The 22,754-nt window shown below is 36.3% G+C and overlaps 1 protein-coding gene across 12 annotated transcripts in view; it reads left to right on the forward strand.

Moving 5' to 3' along the window:
• EPHA5 (EPH receptor A5) overlaps positions 1 to 22,754 on the forward strand; it is a 394,095-nt gene that overhangs the window by 76,291 nt on the left and 295,050 nt on the right. For all 12 annotated transcript variants that reach the window (XM_081504964.1, XM_081504794.1, XM_081505053.1 and 9 more), the window contains exon 3: positions 3,973 to 4,636. In XM_081504964.1, coding sequence (XP_081361090.1) covers positions 3,973 to 4,636 — 664 coding nt within the window. The remainder of the gene's footprint in view (positions 1 to 3,972; positions 4,637 to 22,754) is intronic.

The raw sequence follows: 22,754 nt of genomic DNA on the forward strand, positions 1-22,754 counted from the left end.
AAAATCTGGTCTTTGATTTTTCTCATTTCTAAAGTAAACAATGGAAGTAGATCTTTTAAGGCCACTTATGATGTTTTATATTGGATATTAGATGACTAGGATAGAGAGTTTCAGTTCTCATTCTAGATTATGTAACCAGAATGCCAGTGGTTAATTCTTAGTTTATGCATCTAGATACTGTAAAAGCTGGGACTAATTCTAGAACTTCAGGCTGATAATCTATCCTTTGTACAAGACCAGTTAAGTATGTATATGCTGGCCTCTGCTACAGAGTTTCTGATCACTGTACCTTAGCCTCAATAAATTAATCTCTATGTAGAAACATATAAATACACAATAATGAAAACAGAACTAAATCCAGGTGTCCCCATAACCTGAAAGGTCAAAATGACTCTGTTCACTTGATGATTCTTCGTGTGTATTTGGGGACATAATGTAAGGGGAGATTTTAGTCTAGGCTAAGTGTCCCGAGTCAGTGTTTTAAACTGTGAATGCATACAATGTGTTGTACAGGCAAAGGGCTTGGAAATGAAATAAATGCTAAAAATATAAGACATAGCATGACCTTTAGGGAAGAAATCTAATAAGGCCATGAGAAGCAGGCAGGGAGAAAACAGTTCTTAATAGCTTGAGTAGGAAAAGTTGGTAACTCCATGATACACATATGGATATGAAAAACAGTCCTTTTTCTTTTCCACTTCTCTGATGAATGTGGCTGACTATTGATGCCTGGCCAAACATGGGATTAGAATGAAACTGATTTGTTTTCAGTGGCCAGTGGGGAAAGAAGCAAGCCCAAGAGTTTGAGAGAGAAACTAAGCCAGCTCAAGGTGGTTGTGTAATCAGTTCTTTAATATTAAGTCAAAGAAATAGGAATGAGGAGAAAGCAAACACAGAGAAAAGTCTAGGCTTAAAGGGTGGAGTTTAAGGAGTAGCAGGACCTGAAGAACAGAGCTAAACCAACTAAATTATGTGCAATGACCACATGTCCAAACTGCCCAGGCACCTCACTTACAGTAATCAGCAAATACTTTTATTATGCTGTGGAAGCATAGGAATTCCAACAAAATTACACTGAAAATATTGCATTTTCTGTCTATGCTCTTCTTTAAATTATGGTAATTCGTTGACATGACATTTGCAAAAGTGTCTAGGACTATACCTGTTGTGATCTTAAGTTCTTGGAGAGTGTTACTTTCTCTTCATCCACTTGTTTCTTCTTTGTAAATAAGATATTTGCTGAGGATAGCAAGATGTCTTCTTTGTATTAAAAGGGAAGACAACTTTGAAGAATTCAACATTTTATTTCAGCTAGCCAATCTAAAATAAAGGAAATATTTTTGTTTGTTTCTTAATGTATTTGTCTAAATAGGAGCAGCTATTTATTGGAAATGCATCTATATTACCTTTTTGAGTCTCTGAATGGCTTATGGCCATAATTATTTAAATTAAAGTATTCCTATTCATTCACTAGAAATAGAAAACATGAGCCTTCATTTATATTTTGGACACTTAAAAAGAAAAATAAATAAAATCCCACCATGATAGATTCTAACATCAAAGAAAATTACAGTTTTTCTCTTCTTAATTGAGAGTATTCAGAGGAGTAACATACTTAAGCACATACTTTGAAATTATCACCCGAAGCAGTACCTATTAAGCTGTCTTGTCAAGTGCTGCTTGGCTTGCATTTTTAATAATATTTGTGGTACCCTGGACTTTGTACAGACAAAGACTGTTAATTTCTTGCCTTATTATCTTGCAGAATGCTACTATTCCTTTTACTTGTCCAGTTCTTTTGACTTGCTAGCAGGGCCCTCTTGGACTATATGATGCAGAAATAGGTCTTTTCTAAATGATTCAAGGCCAGGGATTAGAAATATATGTTTGTGATTTGCATTGGAGAACTCTTAATAAGAGCATATAAAACAGAGATAATGTGGCATTTTGGTTTTCCTTTTTCAGGGAAGAGCTTTTTTGATGCTCTTTTCTGATTTATTAATTCAGAGGAAATACATTTAATCTTCTTACAATACATTAAAAATTTCTGTTATTTTCATTTGGTTAGTTGAGATGCTTTTTTCCATGAAATATTAAGCATGGCATTTAGTAACCATTTATAATAAATACATTGATACCTGGATGGCTTCATGAAGAAACTGTAAGTAGTTTAATGAGAGACAAAGCTGATTAAGAAAATCAGAGGCAAAGTACAATTTATATACATTTTGAGAGGGAACAAAAGTGAGATTAAATGAATGAATTAAAGTTTCATGTAACACTCTAATGTAAATGTTGTTAGGTAAGATACAATCTTGATGTCTGTCTTGTGATTTGAATGAACTCATCAGTTTTCCCTCATCAACACCTTTTACTTCTGTCTTTCTGATGGCAGCTAGAATTCTGAGAGGGGCCATCTAAGGTATACGATTTATGTGGATCCCTTGTGATGCCATTTTTCACATCTGTGTCAGTTGAACAGAATCAAGCAATAACGCTCCATTTAATTTCATGTCTAAAGAAATGAGGTTCTATGAAGTTTATTACTTGTAATACTTAATGTCTGAAATCACATTTTGGATTTATTGAAAGTCAGTATGTACAGTTTCATTGCTCTGTGTGTTTCAGGATAATTTTTAAAGATTTAAAACAAAATTACATGTACTTTTATTCCCACAGATTCTAGACAGGTTTAACATATTTTGTTATAATAACATCTTTATGAAGAATAAAAATCTGATTTACATTGTATAAAATGTGGTATGATACACTGACATTCTAAACACTGTAGTGTTGATAGTTAGCTAGGAAAGAGATAGGTTTAGATCTCTTATTTGACTTAATAGTATTTTGAAAGCTATATAAATCAAAAAATAAAATAAAAAAAAGAAAGCTATAAAAATCATAAGTAATTTTTCTATATTCTGTATATATTCATAACTTTTAAGGTCATTGTGCATAAAATAAGCATTAATAAGAAAGAATTAATGCGTTCTCAGGTTATGTATAACAAAAAATCACTTAGTATTTGAAATGACAAGGTTCTCCATATTAATAGTCTATAATTTGTATATCTCTATTTTCCTTCTGTCTCTAGGTATATATTTGTGGGTACATGTATGAATAAACCCTTCGTAACACAATTTGGGGGGTTTCCCTCATAGCTCAATTGTTAGTGAGTCTGCCTGCAATGCAGGAGACCCGTTTTCCATTCCTGGGTCGGGAAGATCTACCCTCTTCAGTATTCTTGGGCTTCCTTGGCTCAGCTGTTAAAGAATCCACCTGAAGTGTGGGAGACCTGGGTTCGATCCCTTGGTTGGGAAGATCCCCTGGAGAAGGGAACAGCTACCCACTCCAGTATTCTGGCCTGGAGAATTCCACATGGGGTCACAAAGAATCGGACATGGCTGAACGACTTTCAACACAGTTTTTAAAAGAGTCCTGCCAGATTGGTTCAATGAAATAAACTATTAATTTTAAGCTAATGAATTTTCTTTCAATTTTTGTTACATCGTTGTGTTGTTTGAGAGTTGAATGTGGATTCAGTCATTAAGTTTTTCTCCCTTCTTTTCTTCATTTGGTGCTTTTTTCTCATTGTTAACAGTTTTAAAAAATTGTACTTCCTTTTCTACAAACTTTCTTCCAAATATGCATACTTCCCTTTCACTGCTTCTTGTTAATCATATCCCATATTGAATTTTATTTTTACTCTGAAATACATGAATTTTTCTAGAGAATATCATTCACGTGTTCACACCTGAGTTACATTTGAGACAATGACTAATATATTGCTGATTTATTTAATTAGAAAAGGGAAATTTTTTTAAAATTTTCATTGTATAGCTCCTTCTCTCAATACTGTATATTGAGGCTGCAGAAATTTTACATCTGAATTAATTTTCTTTGATTATTTTGCTGGTTATTTTCTAATCATCTTTTTACTTTTTTGTTTTTCCATTTTATTTTATACAGTGGGAAGAGATTGGTGAAGTCGATGAAAATTATGCCCCTATCCACACATACCAAGTATGCAAAGTTATGGAACAGAACCAGAATAACTGGCTTTTGACCAGTTGGATCTCAAACGAAGGTGCTTCCAGAATCTTCATAGAACTCAAGTTTACTCTGCGGGACTGCAACAGTCTTCCTGGAGGGCTGGGGACCTGTAAGGAGACTTTCAACATGTATTACTTTGAGTCAGATAATGAGAATGGGAGAAACATCAAGGAAAACCAGTACATCAAAATTGATACCATTGCTGCCGATGAAAGCTTTACAGAACTTGATCTTGGTGACCGTGTCATGAAACTGAATACAGAGGTCAGAGATGTAGGACCTCTAAGCAAAAAGGGATTTTATCTCGCTTTTCAAGATGTGGGTGCTTGCATTGCTCTTGTTTCAGTGCGAGTGTACTATAAAAAATGCCCTTCTGTGGTACGACATTTAGCTGTCTTCCCTGACACAATTACTGGAGCTGATTCTTCACAGTTACTTGAAGTGGCAGGCTCCTGTGTCAACCATTCTGTGACAGACGAACCACCCAAAATGCACTGCAGTGCTGAAGGGGAGTGGCTGGTACCTATAGGGAAATGCATGTGCAAGGCAGGATACGAAGAGAAAAACGGCACCTGTCAAGGTAAGAGTTTGCCTGCGGATCTGCAGGGGCTGTCTGCTTCCCTTGGATCATGTATATGTATATCTTCCAATGATTATGAGCAAATGACCTTTTACTTTGCTAATTTATGGAGATTATTTCTCTTCAAGTTTGATTTCTCTCCTCTCAGAATTTTAAAACTTCTGGCAATGATGAAAGATTTGAAGTTATATTCTGCTGGATATACATAATTAGTACTCAGAGAGTGTCTTACCTGCAGTGTAGTATTTCATATTCATTTTGCTTTCAGAAATTTTATTTTTGAACAACTCACATCAAGGGATTATTTCTTTGTTTATCTGCTACTCTATCATGACTCTGTCTCTCTGAAGAGAAAATAATACTCTTGTTATATGAGATTTAAATATAAACTTCGATGAGACTTTTGGCATGCTTTTAACTGCCTTTTAAAAATTCGTTAGGTATAAGTTCTGCCATATGAACTTCATTGGACATATGTGGAAAGTGACAGGACTTAGTTTACCGTGTTGTTTGCATATAATAGCTATTACGTACTTGCTTTTAAGAATTTACAGGTTAACTTTAAATGCATAATAAGTAGTGCCCAAGAAAGTAACTGTTGGCTATAGAACCAATACAGAAAGGTCATTTCAAAGCAGTTTGCACTTGGATTTTTTTTTCTGTTTTAATTTTTCTTTTAAATTGAAACTTGATCATGCATGCTTGTTTTTCATTTGAAAATACTCTTATTTTGTCCACAGTGTGGTGACTTGCCTTTTAAAACTTGGATCTTTCTCAATGGCTTCATGAAACAGGATAGTACTTTATGTCAAAGTGAAGAACAGCTTGTGAGGAAGAAAACACATTTTCCTTATAGGAAAAAAATTCATCCTTATGAACCCGAACTTGTTTTCACCATGATATGCACATACCAAATAGGTAATGAGAGTTAATGTGTCTTAACTTAAGAGAAAACCAAATACTGAGAAGTCCCCTATGTCCATTGGTAGCTTCAGGTGCTACTTATTTTCTAAATTCAGTATGTAATGTGGATCAGCCTTGCTCACGTTTCTTCAGGCTTGACTCTAGATTGACTGTAGATCCAGAGATACAACACTAATCTGTAAATCATACTGACTTTGCTTATTTATCTCTAGAAATGCATTGCACCATATTTACGTCGCCTCATGTTTGTGTACTATCTACAATTAAGTGCATGATTATTTCTCCATGTAATCTACAACTCATTATTCCTTTATATATAAAGTTTTATTAAATCAAAATTATGTTTCAGATATGCCTTTAAGTTTGTCAAGGAAATGAATCAGATTTTATTTAGGGTTGAATTTAAAGGAAAGTTTTAACTAACATTACCTTAACTTCTCTTTTTGAGCAACCTCCTTGGCATAGGTGAAGATATATATAACTGTAGAATCAGCAGTGGGAGTTAAACATAAGCCATTGAATACATTGCATTGTTTTCCCTAAAATGCTTACAAAATCTTATTATTTCTAAGAATTTGTTTACCAGTACTATAAGGCAGCATGCTCTATTTGATTGTCTATATCATTTTTGGGAATGATATGTGGTAACTTTAGTTCAGAACACAATGACCTTTGTCTTCATCCAGATTGGTACAGGGTATAAAGGACCTATGCATTTAGAGGATAATTTTTTATTGTTGCTGGGATTAAAATATTCTGCAGGTGCTTATCATGAAAATACCTGAGGGAAGTAGTATTCTGACAGGATGCTTTTAGTGCATGCATCCACTGCATCTTTCTCCTCTCATACTCTTAGTAGTTGAGGAATAGAGGCCTGAGAGAAAAAGGAGAGGCCACTTGGTGGAAACTTCACTCAACTGGATTCTGTCTTAATGTGCTTATTTCCCTACTCTGGTAGGAAGAACAAAGGCAGTGGGGTCATGAAGGCAGTAGACTACACAGCCCCAGAAGATGTTCTACACAATGTAGTCTGTGTGAATAGTGCCTCTTGGTGTTTTCCCATGTACCAGTGATATGTGGCCACTCTATGAGGAATTTCAGACATTTATTCTGTAAATAATTTACTGAGTGAATAAATAAATGCTGAAGGTTTGTTTTGGAAAATTAGGGCATCACAGATGGTCCCATATAAATAAATATATGTATTTAAACTTATTCATAATATATGCACAAATGTAAATGTATGAGTGTGTGTGTGTCGTATAAAATTCCACTATAACTCTTTCTACAATTTTAATGTGCTACCCACAAACCTCTAAGTGGGATCTTGCTGTTTTGGAAATATCCTTGATAGGCCAGAAATCTAAGAATCATTCTTGACATATCCTTCCTGCTCACTTCCCAGTTTAAGAACCTCACAAAATATTTGTAAATTTCCCACCCAGCTCTCATAAAATCATCCACTTCTCTCTGTTTCCTTTTTCCTCCAATCTGTGAGCATATCTTATTGGAAATTTTACTTTTAAATAATGAATAGCTTTTTATATAGTTTTGGTTTTTGAGCCATGTGAGTGTGTCACCTCTACAAAAATACGAATCTGGTGGTTGCACAAACCTATCCTCCCCAGTCCCTGCCTACTCCCAAGACACTTAACTACTTCAATAGTTTCCTTTTTTTTTTTTTTTTTAAAGATGAACTGGGAGATTAGATTTGACATAAACACACTACTGTATTTAAAATGGATAACTAATAAGGAAATAAGGATCTACTGTATAGCACAAGAAACTCTACTCACTACTCTTTAATGGCCTGTATGGGAAAAGAATGTAAAAAAAGTGCACATATATATGTATATGCAATAACTAATTCACTTTGTTGTACACCTGAAACTAAACTCAACATTGCAAATCAACTATACTTGAATATATATGTTTCTATCTATATCTATACCCCATGTCCAAGGTAAGAGAAACCCAGGTAAGACGGTGGGCACTGAGAGAGGGGATCAGGCGGCAGACAGGCTGAAACTACAGTCACGGACAACTAGCCAATCTGATCACATGGACCACAGCCTTGTCTAACTCAATGAAACTAAGCCATGCCGTATGGGGCCACTCAAGATGGACAGGTCATGGTGGAGAGGTCTGACATAATGTGCTCCACTGGAGAAGGGAATGGCAAACCACTTCAGTATTCTTGCCTTGAGAACCCCATGAACCATATGAAAAGGCAAAAAGATAGGACAATGAAAGATGAACTCCCCAGGTCAGTAGGTGCCCAATATGCTACTGGAGATCTGTGGAGAAATAACTACAGAGAGAATGAAGGGATGGAGCCAAAGCAAAAACAACACCCAGTTGTGAATGGGACTGGTGATAGAAGCAAGATTTGTTGTTGCAAAGAGCAGAATTGCATAGGAACCTGGAATGTTAGGTCCATGAATCAAGGAAAATTGGAAGTGGTCAAACAGGAGATGACAGAGTGAACAAAGACATTCTAGGAATCAGTAAACTAAGATGGACTGGAACGGGTGAATTTAACTCAGATGACCATTATATCTACTCCTGTGGGCAGGAATCCCTTAGAAGAAATGGAGTAGCCATCATAGTCAACAAAAGAGTCCGTAATGCAGTACTTGGATGCAATCTCAAAAATGACAGAATGATCTCTGTTTGTTTCCAAGGCAAACCATTCAATATCATAGTAATTCAAATCTATGCTCCGAGCAGTAACATGAAGAAGCTGAAGTTGAACGGTTCTATGAAGACCTACAAGACCTTCTAGAACTAACACACCCAAAAAAGATGTCCTTTTCATTATAGGGGACTGGAATGCAAAAGTAGGAAGTCAAGAAACACCTGGAATAACAGGCAAATTGGCCTTGGAGTAAAGAATGAGGCAGGACAAAGGCTAATAGAGTTCTGCCAAGAGAACACACTGGTAATAGCAAACACCCTCTTCCAACAACACAAGAGAAGACTCTACACATGGACATCACCAGATGGTCAACACCAAAATTAGATTGATTATATTCTTTGCAGCCAAAGATGGAGAAGCTCTATACAGTCAGCAAAAACAAGACCAGGAACTGACTGTGGATCAGATCATGAACTCCTTATTGCCAAATTGAGACTTAAATTGAAGAAAGTAGAGAAAACCACTAGACTATTCAGGTATGACCTAAATCAAATCCCTTATGACTAAACAGTAGAAGTGAGAAATAGATTTAAAAGACTAGATCTGATAGAATGCCTGATGAACTATGGATGGAGGTTTGTGACATTGTATAGGAGACAGGAATCCAGACCATCCCCAAGAAAAAGAAATGCAAAAAAGCAAAATGGCTGTCTGACAAGGCCTTACAAATAGCTGTGAAAAGACGGGAAGCAAAAAGCAAAGGAGAAAAGGAAAGATATATCCATTGGAATGCAGAGTTCCAAAGAATAGCAAGGAGAGATAAGAAAGCCTTCCTTGGCATCAATGCAAAGAAATGGAGGGAAAAAATAGAATGGGAAATACTAGAGATCTTTTCAAGAAAATTAGAGATAGCAAGGGAACATTTCATGCAAAGATGCACTCAATAAAGGACAGAAATGGTATGGACCTAACAGAAGCAGAAGATATTAAAAAGAAGTGGCAAGAATATACAGAAGAATTGTACGAAAAAGATCTTCACGACCCAGACAACCACAATGATGTGATCACTCACCTAGAAACAGACATCCTAGAATGTGAAGTCAAGTGGGCCTTAGGAAGCATCACTACGAACAAAGCTAGTGGAGGTGATGGAATTCCAGTTGAGCTATTTCAAATCCTCAAAGGTGATGCTGTGAAAGTGCTGCACTCGATATGCCAGCAAATTTGGAAAACTCAGCAGTGGCCACAGGACTGGAAAAGGTCAGTTTTCATTCCAATCCCAAAGAAAGGCAATGCCAAAGAATGCTCAAACTCCCTCACAATTGCACTCATCTCACATGCTAGTCAAGTAATGCTCAAAATTCTCCAAGCCAGGCTTCAGCAATACATGAACCGTGAACTTCCAGATGTTCAAGCTGGTTTTAGAAAAGGCAGAGGAACCAGAGATCAAATTGCCAACATCTGCTGGATCATCGAAAAACCAAGGGAGTTCCAGAAAAACATCTACCTCTGCTTTATTGACTATGCCAAAGCCTTTGACTATGTGGATCACAATAAACTGTGGAAAATTCTGAAAGAGATGGGCATACCAGACCACCTGACCTGCCTCTTGAGAAACCAACACAGGCTGGAATCAAGTTTGCTGGAAGAAATATCAATAACCTTAGATGTGCAGATGACATCACCCTTATGGCAGAAAGTGAAGAACTAAAAACCCTCTTGATGAAAGTGAAAGAGGAGAGTGAAAAAGTTGGCTTAAAGCTCAACATCCATAAAACTAAGATCATGGCATCCTGTCCCATCACTTTCTGGCAGATAGATGGGGAAAGAGTGGAAACAGTGGCTGACTTTATTTTTCTGGGCTCCAAAATCACTGCAGATGGTGATTGCACCCATGAAATTAAAAGACACTTTTTCCTTGGAAGGAAAGTTATAATCAACCTAGACAGCATGTTAAAAAGCAGAGACATTACTTTGCCAACAAGGTCCATCTAGTCAAGGCTATGGTTTTTCCTTGGTCTTGTATGGATATGAGAGTTGGATTATAAAGAAAGCTGAGCGCCGAAGAATTGATGCTTTTGAACTGTGGTGTTGGAGAAGACTCTTGAGAGTCCCTTGGACTGCAAGGAGATCCAACCAGTCCATCCTAAAGGAGATCAGTCTTGGGTGTTCATGAGAAGGACTGATGTTGAAGCTGAAGCTCCAATACTTTGGCCACCTGATGCGAAGAGCTGACTCATTGGAAAAGACCCTGATGCTGGGAAAGATTGAGGGTAGGAGGAGAAAGGGATGACAGAGGATGAGATAGCTGGATGGCATCACTGACTCGATGGACATGGGTTTTGGTGGACTCAGGGAGTTGGTGATGGAGAGGGAGGCCTGGCGTGTTGTGGTTCATGGTGTTGCAAAGAGTCGGACACGACTGAGTGACTGAATTGAACTGTTCTATATATATATATATATATATATATATATATATATATATATATAAATACGTAATTGTCTCCTTTAAATAAAGTTTATAAAATAGCCTAAGATCCTGCATGGCTTTGCTCCTATTAGCTCTCTCAATTCAGTTCAGTACAGTTGGTCAGTCATGTCTGACTCTTTGCGATCTCAGGAATTGCAGCATGCCAGGCTTCCGTGTCCATCACCAACCCCTGGGGCTTACTCAAACTCATGTCCATGAAGTCGGTGATGCCATCCAACATCTCATCCTCCATTGTCCCCTTCTCCTCCTGCCTTCAATCTTTCCCAGCATCAAAGTCTTTTCAAATGAGTAAGGTCTTATCATTAGGTGACCAAAAGTTCAAAAGTTAGTTATCTATTTTATAAATACTATGTTTAAATTATTAATTTTATTTTTTTAATTAGTTTATCTATTTTTTTAACTTTACAATATTGTATTTGTTTTGCCATACATTGACATGAATCCACCATGAGTGTACATGTTTTCCCCTTCCAGAACCCCCCTCCCACCTACCTCCTCATCCCATCCCTCTGCGTTATCCCGGTGCACCAGCCCCGAGCACCCTGTATCTTGCATCGAACCTGGACTGGCGATTCGTTTCACATATGATAATTTACATGCTTCAATGAAATTCTCCCATATCATCCCACCCCTGCCCTCTCCCATAGAGTCCATAATACTGTTCTATTTATCTGTGTCTCTTTTGATGTCTTGCATACAGGGATATCTTTACCAATTAACTAAATACCATATATGCTGCTGCTGCTGCTGAGTCGCGTCAGTCGTGTCCGACTCTGTGCGACCCCATAGACGGCAGCCCACCAGGCTCTGCCGTCCCTGGGATTCTCCAGGCAAGAACACTGGAGTGGGTTGCCATTTCCTTCTCCAATGCATGAAAGTGGAAAGTGAAAGTGAAGTCGCTCAGTCGTGTCCGACTGTTAGCGATCCCATGGACTGCAGCCTACCAGGCTCCTCTGTCCATGGGATTTTCCAGGCAAGAGTACTGGAGTGGGGTGCCATTGCCTTCTCCGAAATACCATATATATGTGTTATTATATTGTATTGGTGTTTTTCTTTCTGACCTACTTCACTCTGTATAATGGGCTCCAGTTTCATCCACTTCATTAGAACTGATTCAAATGTATTCTTTTTAATGGCTGAGTAATATTCCGTTGTGTATATGTACCACAGCTTCCTTATCCATTCATCTGCTGATGGGCATCTAGGCTGCTTCCATGTCCTGGCTATTATAAACAGTGCTGTGATGAACGTTGGGGTACACGTGTCTCTTTCAGTTCTGCTTTCCTCAGTTTGTATGCCCAGGAGTGAGATTGCTGGGTCATATGGCAGTTCTATTTCCAGTTTCTTGAGGAATCTCCACACTGTTCTCCATAGTGGCTGTACTAGTTTGCATTCCCACCAACAGTGTTAAGAGGGTTCCCTTTTCTCCACACCCTCTCCAGCATTTATTGCTTGTAGACTTTTGGATAGCAGCCATTCTGATGGGCATGAAATGGTACCTCATTGTGGTTTTGATTTGCATTTCTCTAATAATGAGTGATGTTGAGCATCTTTTCATGTGTTTGTTAGCCATCTGTATGTCTTCTTTGGAGAAATGTCTGTTTATTTCTTTGGCCCACTTTTTGATTGGGTCGTTTATTTTTCTGGAATTGAGCTCCAGGAGTTGCTTGTATATTTTTGAGATTAATTGTTTGTCCGTTGCTTCGTTTGCTATTATTTTCTCCCATTCTGAAGGCTGTCTTTTCACCTTGCTTATAGTTTCCTTTGTTGTGCAAAAGCTTTTAATTTTAATTAGGTCCCATTTGTTTATTTTTGCTTTTATTTCCAATATTCTGGGAGGTGGGTCATAGAGGATCATGCTGTGATTTATGTCAGAGAGTGTTTTGCCTATGTTTTCCTCCAGGAGTTTTATAGTTTCTGGTCTTACGTTTAGATCTTTAATCCATTTTGAGTTTATTTTTGTGTATGGTGTTAGAAAATGTTCTAGTTTCATTCTTTTACCAGTGGTTGACCAGTTTTCCCAGCACCACTTGTTAAGGAGATTGTCTTTTCTCCATTGTATATTCTTGCCTCTTTTCTCAAAGATAAGGTATCCATAGATGCATGGATTTATCTCTGGGCTTTCTTTTGGTTTTATTGATCTATATTTCTGTCCTTGTGCCAGTACCATACTGTCTTGATGACTGTGGCTTTGTAGTAGAGCTTGAAGTCAGGCAGATTGATTCCTCCAGTTCCATTCTTCTTTCTCAAGATTGCTTTGGCTATTCGAGGTTTTCTGTATTTCCATACGAATTGTGAAATTCTTTGTTCTAGTTCTCTGAAGAATACCGTTGGTAGCTTGATAGGGACTGCATTGAATCTATAGATTGCTTTGGATAGTATACTCATTTTCACTATATTGATTCTTCCGATCCATGAACACGGTATATTTCTCCATCTATGTGTGTCCTCTTTCATTTCTTTCACCAGTGTTTTGTAGTTTTCTATATATAGGTCTTTTGTTTCTTTAGGTAGATATATTGCTAAGTATTTTATTCTTTTCATTGCAATGGTGAATGGAATTGTTTCCTTAATTTCTCTTTCTGTTTTCTTGTTGTAAGTGTATAAGAATGCAATGGATTTCTGTGTGTTAATTTTATATCCTGCAACTTTATTTTTCATTGATTAGCTCTAGTAATTTTCTGGTGGAGTCTTTAGGGTTTTCTATGTAGAGGATCATGTCATCTGCAAACAGTGTGAATTTTACTTCTTCTTTTTAAATAAATAATTTTGTTTTACCTTTGTACTTACCTGTAGGAAACCTCATTGGTCATCAAATTGACAGATGTCTTTTAAATTAATCTTTTCGTAGTCCTAAGATTCTCAGGCCAAATTTTCAAAGTTTCAAATATTAAATCGTATATGATTGGCATATGATATATTAACTGTTATAGATGTCATCTTAGTGATTTTTGTAGACCTCAAAGCATCACATGCTAAAATGTGTTTATTTATAAATATAACCTTATTACATACTTACATTTAATTACTTAGTTTCTTTGATAATCAAAATATGTTGTGATTTAATTAAGGCTATAAATATAAGAAGCTAAAGTTGAGTAAACCTATTGTAATGATTATCATATATTAAGATTTACTAGAGGTGACCAGGTAGTTGCTGTAAGATCATTTTCATGTGACCTGATACACATAGAGGGCATGATAGACCTGACCCACAGTCTCTTAGCAACTAAATCTTCAAGAAGCAGAATGCTAGGCAGCTCATTAACATATGGCTTCAACGAAGAAGACAGCCAAGTAGTGGTCCAGGAGTCCCTGTCTATTAATCAATAGCAGATCATGATCTATCATCTCCATGTCTCCTTATTTAACTTCCTTTATAAGAATTTAACTACCTTTTCCATAATTATCTGATTTTAACAAGGTTACCGAATACTCTGGTTTCTGTTATCAACTTAAAATACAGAGTCCATTTATTTTTTGAAGGCTTACTTATATGCCTGAATTTTCTATAATAAACTGCCTTAAGTATTCAAATTTATTTGTTTAAAATATTCTTTATTTTCAGAAACTAATAATATATTAAATCCATTTATACAATCATGTTTTCATACTTATTATTTATTATTATTTCTGAGAAAATTGATGCTATTTTTCCCTTAAGAGTCATGTGAAATTTTTTTGAGTACAAAATTGTTAGCAAAAACCCATTTTGGAAGTTTCTGCTTTTTATTGAAGTGAATGTGTTTGACAGAAATAATTGAGTTCACATGAATCAAATGTTGCCTGCTGAGTTCTCTTGTGATTATGTTGCCGACTTACTCTGATGCAAGGCAAGACCACTAATCTTCATCAGTTGCTAGTGGAGTGAAGTAGTAATTTGAAATTACCCCTAGATAATTATAGTTTCACTCATATCAAATGGAGGAAAGAGATTTAGATTGTGGGTCACTGCCAAAATCAGTGAATGAAGAAGGTATATAGTGCTTGTTCAAATACAGGGTAAGGGGGGTTACATGCCAAGGGCTGTGGAGAAAAAGCACTTATTAATTGTCCAACTGGGAAATGATTGCACAGCAAGGAAATGTAGTGAAAATACTGAGCTCAAGAAGGAGCCTTGATTCAGAAACAGTAAAGATACTGCAGGGAGTAGTATGTCGATCATTCAGACTTCTGGTGCATATTTATGTTTGAAACAAAATTGGCTGGAAATTTGGAGTATTAGATGTTTGTGTAATTATGCATTGGAGAGCCTAGTTATTTTTAATTAGGCATGTTACCAAAAAGCATCAAAGGGGGTTGAACTTTGGTCCTATTTGGTATGCTCTTTTACGCAACAAAAGGAAACTAATTTTGATATAAAAATTTTAACAAAAGACTGTGATTTTGAAATCACAGAGTGATTGGTGTCAATGGTGTGTGAGTCTGTGTGTGCGTGTGTGTGTGTTTGTGTGTATGTGTCTGTCCTATTGCTGTGAACCACCACTAAGACACTTAAGTGATTAAGTCATTTCATCTATTTGCAGATATTGCACATGAGAATAATAGATTTTCTTTTTACCTCCTCACGTGAATAATTTTGGACTAATTCTATTAAAATGTTATGGCTTTTTATGTTAATATTATGTTTAATATTAAAATGTTAATGTGCTTTTTTTTCCCTCCTGAATCAAGGTTTCAAAACACTGATACTATTGATATTTGGGGCCAGATACTAGTTGTTTTAGGGGGTCCTGGTCACCGTAGGACATATACCAGCTTCCTGGCTTTCCTGCTGGTTCAAATGGTACAGAATCCTCTCCTGCAATGCGGGAATCCTGGGTTTGATCCTTGGGTTGGGAAGAGTCCTTGGAGAAGGGAACAGCTACCCACCCTAGTATTCCTGCCTGGAGAATTCCATGGACTGTATAGTCCATGGGGTTGCAAAAAGTTGGACACGACTGAGCAACTTTCACTTTGGCCTCTAAGTCACTAGATTCAGTAGGGTACTCCGCTCCTGATTTTTAATAGCCAAAAATGCCTCCATTGATTGCCAAATCTTCCCTGGGGACAAAATCTCTCTTAGTGAAGAACCACTAACTGAAATATATCCCCTCTGCCTATGTTAACAGAATTGCTGCTGAAACTAAATATATTTATAGTCTGGTTACCTATGCAAAAGTGGACAATTTTATGAAGAATGAAAGAAGTGTGCATTTCTTAAAATGGGTGTACGTTTTGAAACTTGACTAATTTAACTTGAATGGACTATCTGGAAATATGCTGCTGGTGAGAGGCAACGTACTCTACTGTCTTAAGCATGGAGATTCTGGACCAGAATGTCCAAGTTATCAGATCTCTTTATTCTTTGTTTTTCTCATCTCTGTTAATAGCTACCTCATAGCAATCCTATGAGACATTATATGAAAATTATTTAGAATAGTGCCTAGAAAACAGTGCTTATTTAATAAACATTAGCTATGTCTTAGCTCTCTCATTAAAAGTAAAATTGTTTACAGGAATATGTGTTTGTCTATTGGAAAATACATGGTAGCTTCGACTTAGAAAAATCCTCTAGTTTATTCAAACTAGAGAATATATTCTTGAATAGTATCACTTATCAAAGGATAATCCTACATTTTTATTTATTAGGTGGTCAAAACTGTGTAAATATATTGGAACCTCCTTTATGAAAGATTTGCTCTCCCCTTTGTTGTTATCACTCATTCTTTAAGTTATTGTACCAGGCACTGTAGTCTGCGTATATAGTTCCTGTATCCTACGAATGCAGACAGATAGCCTACAAACATACATATGGACTCACACCTACAGTCACAACTTACGAGAGTTGTTACTGGCAGGGTGTGCAAGTTTAGAAAGGTGGTAAGAAAATGTTTCTCTAAAAGGGTGATGTTTAATGTAGATGTGGAAAAAAAGCTGTATGAAGAGGACAGGGTACAGGTTAACAAGCAGAAGAAATCTTTCAATGCAGAGATCTATCATATTAATTTTGGATATATCTCTTTTCTTTCTAAAGTTATATTAAAATGTATTTGGATATTAAAATCTGAGAATAAAAGGGATTCTACTCCCTGAAATTACCTGCTAAAAGAGGCTATTCATATACATATTATACTTACCTTAAGGACAGAGAATTCCTAGTAATACCTAGGGTCAAATAGATGCATATCAAATATGAAACAACTCAGTTTATTTCTGAGTAATACTGGTTAATGGCAACTTGCAAATTATTATACCAATTGAAAGAATAACGCCTTTTGTTTTTTAAGAACTTAATGTTTCATTGTTCAACAGTTGGTAACTTGTGAATCTTTAACTATATGTACACAGTTTAAAAAAAATAGAGATTTGGCAATAAAGGAAAGGACATAGATGCAGCAAACACTCCATGATCCCTCCTAGACAAACTTTTGATCTTGATTTTGCATTCCTATTTTCTGACTCATACAAGGAGTATACTAGCAGTCTTGAGTCTCCCTTTCCTATCCCATATTTAGAATAAATATAGAAAATAGATGCTATGCCTCAAATTTGCAGTAATAGTAATAACTACTTTGTACATTTTATTTTGAGTCAGTCTCTAGAAAGTCTTATGATGATAGCAGATTCCATATTGTTATTGTGCAAAGGAATTTTAGTATTATTGATCAGGAGCTCCATTATGACCCGTTGGATGGAAAATTATTACACTTATGTTCAAGTGGTACATACAAAACATCTCTTGATAAAAAGTATTTGTTTAAATGATATTCATTGAATAGACTACTTTTGTTATGATAAATTAATATAGAATTAATACAGACATAAATGGAAAGATATATGGAAAGATAATTCTCAGAAAAAATGTTTAATGATAAAGGCTTTATATATTGCCATATATCTGAATTGTTATATTCAGAACTGATTTAAAATCTATAATTTAAATAATGTGCTGGGAAACAAAAAGATAGTCCTTCTGTTTTATTGTTTGCTATTTTTTATTATCCAGATAGCAGTAGAAGATTTTTCACAAAGCTTGATAACATAAATCAGTATAGCTGTCACGAGAAAAGTTGTGTGTACAGGAACATTTAATGTTGAAAACTCACAGAGTGTGATTCAACAAATATCTCAGTGTTCTTAGATTCTTAAGAGCAAAAAATTAATAAAGAAATGAATGCAAATGATAAGAAACAGAGTAGCCAACACTGGCATAAAATCATTAAGTAGACTTAAAACCTCAAAATTGATCTGAAATGACCAGGAGATTTTTGCATGCACTAAATAGAGGGCTTTGGGCTTGAAGGTGTTGCAGCTCTCAGTTCAAATCTCACGCTTCCATTTGGTAATTATGTGACTGCGGCCAAATACAAAATCAGATCGAGTCCAACTTTCCTCCTAGGTGAAATGTTAAATAGTACAAAAGGCAACTGCAGAGATAACCTTTTGATATAGATTGTAATTCTATAACTCTTGACAGTTTTAGACCTAATGAAATCATTTCCTTTTTTCTTTCTGCTAATTACTTGACATTGGAATGCTATATTAAATATCAATTCTTTCTACTGTTATTATCAGTAAAAAATGTTGGCAAATTAGGGGAAAAATTCAAACCACAGCAAACTAGGGAAAAAAGACACAAAATGGCACCTATGTACAATTCATTCCAATTTATGAATTACATTTTTGGAGTGCTTTTTTTATTGGCTTGTAGAAGTTATTCACATGATTTAACATTTCCTCCCACTGAAGAGATTATTGGGATCAGCTTTTATCTAATTCTTCTCTTCTATACACTTCTACAGTGCAACACAATAATTTTAATAATTTGAAACCATATTATTGCTGGACAAACCTATAAGAGATTCTTATTCCATTGTGTGGTGCTGGCCAGAGCCACAATATTCTTTTTTAAGCTCCTTAGGTGACTGTAATTTGTGGCCCAGATTAAGGAGTATAATGATAGTTTGGATTAAGTTTTGGTGGCTTTTAGTGTTTTGTGTAAATTTGTACTCTAAAACCTCATCCAGGGAAGGCCACATATTTTGATTCCTGAAGACCAGTTTCTCTGCCCGCCGCCCCCCCCCCCCCCATGAAGAGGTCCTACACTCGTAAACCTCTTTGGCTCTCCTTGTGTAAATGGCAGTCTTTTACCTAGTGTCTTTTTTTTTTTTTCTTTTCTGTATTCCAATAAAAAATTCATAAACAGGTGTCAGGAAGGATTTGGCTCATAGGTTATACCTTACCAACTCTCTGATTTATACCCAAATACACTGTTGTTCAGTCGTTCAGTCATGTCCAGCTCTTTGCAACCCCAGGGACTGCAGCATGCCAGGCTTCCCTATCTTTCCCTATATCCTGGAGTTTGCTCAACCTCATGTCCATTGTGTTTATGATGCCTTCCAACCATCTCATCCTCTGTCACCCTCTTCTCCTGACCTCAGTATTTCCCAGCATCAGGGTCGTTTCCAGTGAGGAGGCTCTTTGTATCAGGCAGCCAAAGTACTGGAGCTTCAGCTTCTGCACCAGTCCTTCTAATGAATATTCAAGGTTGATTTTCTTTAGGATTGAACCTGTATAAATAACACAGAAATGATTAGCCTATTAATGCTTTGTCTTATTCTATCTAACTTTTCAAATTCTCCTCTCTTTCTCCTCCTCAGTGCCTTCTTAAGAGTGCAGCCGGTTCTTCAAGGTTTCAGACTCTGAAGGGGTTCCCACTTGACACAAGGTTATGGTCTTTTTTTCTTGGACCCTGGAATGTTAAAAGACAAGTCTACAGTTTCCCACATTCATCCTCAGCCCTCCTGGCCTGCAGAGAGGCAGGATAGGATCAGCATTAAAGGCAGAACTCCATGCTTCAGCTCCCTCTATCTTTTCTGCCGCCTGTGGATTTCTTTTCACAGATTACAAATTTATTGCTGTCTTAAAATTTCCCTGCATTAAAACAAAGCATAGCAAATGAGTCCTGCCAAGTGGCAAAACAAACAATTTAGTAACAAGTTTGATATCCTTTATTCAAGAGAAAATAATCCATGAATTGTGGGAATACAATGCCTCACCACCTGTGGGACCCTTCTCTTGGATTTTGAGCATTGTGAGATTTTTAGAGCATTAGAAGAGGCAGCCGGAGAAGGCAATGGGAACCCATTACAGTACTCTTGCTTGGAAAATCACATGGACGGAGGAGCCTGGTAGGATACAGTCCATGGGGTCGCGAAGAGTCGGACACGACTGAGCGACAACACTTTCACTTTTCACTTTCATGCATTGGAGAAGGAAATGGCAACCCACTCCAGTGTTCTTGCCTGGAGAATCCCAGGGACGGGGGAGCCTGGTGGGCTGCCGTCTATGGGGTCGAGCAGAGTCGGACTCAACTGAAGCGACTTAGCAGCAGCAGCAGCAGAAGAGGCAGCATGGAAACAGAAAATGATTGGCTAAGAGATCTGGATTTCCTTACAAGGCTAGCAGGTCATACTTTCTAGGGTAAGGTGGACTGACTAAAGCTGGGTTGTAGGATACTGGTTGCTGTATGTTAGGTTTCTCATAAGTGCAGGCTGATTTAGGTTTAGATTTGCGAAATGTGCTCAGCCGCTGCATTGTCCTCCATTTTGTGGGTCCTGGTATATAGATTGACTGTGTGTGTTTGTGTGTGTGTGTGTGTGTGTGTGTGTGTGCACGCTCAGTTGTGTCCAACTCTTTGCCACCCCATTGACTGTAGCCCACCAGGCTTCTTTGTCCATGGAATTTTCCAGGCAATAATACTGATGTGGGTTGCCATTTCCTACTCCAGGGGAATCTTCCCAACTCAGGAATAGAACCTGCGTCTCTTGTGTCTCCTGCAGTGGCAGGCAGATTCTTTACCATTTCCTCATCTGGGAAGCCCCAAACTTTGTTCCAGTTAATTTAGTAATTCTAGATGTTTGTACCTAGAGCGTTTCCAGCTTTACTTAGAACTTCATGTTGTTGGAACCAGAAGACTTGGGTGAACTTGTAAACTCTAAGTTTCAGTCTGTATTTCCCTAAGTATCCAATGCCCAAATATAAAACTTTTAATTTTGAAAAATTATTACTGACTTATAGGAAGCTAAAATTAGTGAAAGATATATAGGTCCAAGTCTGAAATACTCTCCACCTGTCAGATGCAAAATTCATTGGTATCAATTTTATCATAACTTAAAAACAGTTCCTTTTTTTGAAATATACATTTCATTTATGTTTTAGTCAACACATTTTATTTTAGTGAAGTGTTAACTCCTGTAAAAACATCAAACATTTACCAAGGAAAGTAACTTTTGAAATGAGAATTGCCATTTTATCATGGAAATGGATAGAGAAAAGGGTATCTTTTACTTTTCTTCTGCTGCTAGTTTCTTTAGAATTAAAATGATTTGCAGAACACTGGGAAATAATTCCTCCTTTTCTGTACATTCTTTCCACATTCCTTTATCAGAAGTCTTTCAAACTTCTTCAAAAAATAATTATTTAAAAAATTAATTTCAAGAAAAGGACATCCTGGCTTTGAAAAAGGAGTATAAAAAAAATTCCTGAAATTTGGAAACAGAAACTAGTAGTCATACTGTTTTGTTTAAAACAATTTAAGCATGAAGCATACTAATGTTACCTGCAAAATTTAATTTCATGTCATTAGCCAACTTGGTAATTATAATAAATATTTCATCCTTAATAAAGAAAACAAAAGACAGGAGTTTAGAAGTGCTATGTTAATATGCTGTTTATTGAAATAAGAATAGTCATATTTTTTCACAGTACTAAAAATGGAGCCATAATACTGATGTAAATCTTCCTGTACTTATAAATTCTTTATTATACTACAATAGCTCAAACAAAATTATCCCTTTTGCAGAAAAAAGAACTTTAATTTGGGGGTGAGAACAACATATTTAAATTTTAGCACATCCAGTGACATTATTTTAGCTAATCAGGATTTAACTTATTAGTTGTAAATTTTATGATCTTCAGTAAAGTAGTAAACTGTGGTCCAGAGGTTGGAAGTAGGGAAGAGTATTAACCTGCCTAGTATCACACAGCCAAAACATTTTAAACTTGACATTAGAATGGTACATTAATTTCAGATTCTCCATTCTACTGTTGTACTTTGAACAGTGTGTAAACACCCTTAACCACAAATTGATTTGTAGTTTGTAACCACATACAGCATCCGTGGTAATCCTAAGTAAAAATCTCTGATTCTTCTTAACACCGTATTTCTATTACAACTACTATGTTAAATATTTTCTGCCATACATGTTTAGATTTATGTAGTATACCTGCTGTATGGATTAGCCTTAAAAAAATCTACTTAACTGCTTTGGAGGGTTGCACAGAAAGCTGACTTCTCAAAGCAACTAATAAGATGCTTAGTTTAATTTGTAGGTATCAATCTGTCTAATTGATTTATTTATATATCTAGTTTATACTACTCACAGGAAAAAAGATTAAGTATGCTGTTTACCTAAACAGTATAATTTATTGCCTTTAAATTTAGATTGTACATTAATCCAGAGGGACATGCCTATTGTTATAAAGCAGGAAGGCATGGAGTCACTAGCCCCAGCATAGTTTTTCTCTAAAATTGTATCACTCATTAGCTTTTACATTAAAAATATGAATTATAGCTATTCATGGTCTCATAACTGGTTTTCTTTATGGAAATGCTTTTGTATCCTTTATTATTTCTGTTCAAGGATGTAGATCACATCTTATTCTCTAGTATTTGATTCTCTTTGTTGTTTAAATCTTTGTCTTCATTTACGGCTGACCAGTAGGGTTCATCCTTAAGAACTCAAGTGATTTGTTGATGTGCTTTGATCTTTTCTGAGCTTAAAGATATCCTGCTCCTTCGAGTGCTGTTGATATATAGTTTTTTAAAAAGAAAAGGAAAGGGAAGAAAGAAGAGCCACAGTTTGGGGGAAGTAACAATTAGAGCAAATGATAATTTGACTGATGGATAACTCCATTTCTTTGATGGAATTGTTAGCAAGAATCAGACATAGAGAATGAATGCGCCAAAGTTCCTGCTGTGTGATTGTGCAAGAACCTAATAATACACTGCTCCATATGCA

The sequence above is a fragment of the Giraffa tippelskirchi genome, chromosome 1 (genome assembly GCF_054371585.1).
Source record: "Giraffa tippelskirchi isolate mGirTip1 chromosome 1, T2T-mGirTip1v1.2.pri, whole genome shotgun sequence".
In the NCBI taxonomy this organism is placed as follows: Eukaryota; Metazoa; Chordata; class Mammalia; order Artiodactyla; family Giraffidae; genus Giraffa; species Giraffa tippelskirchi.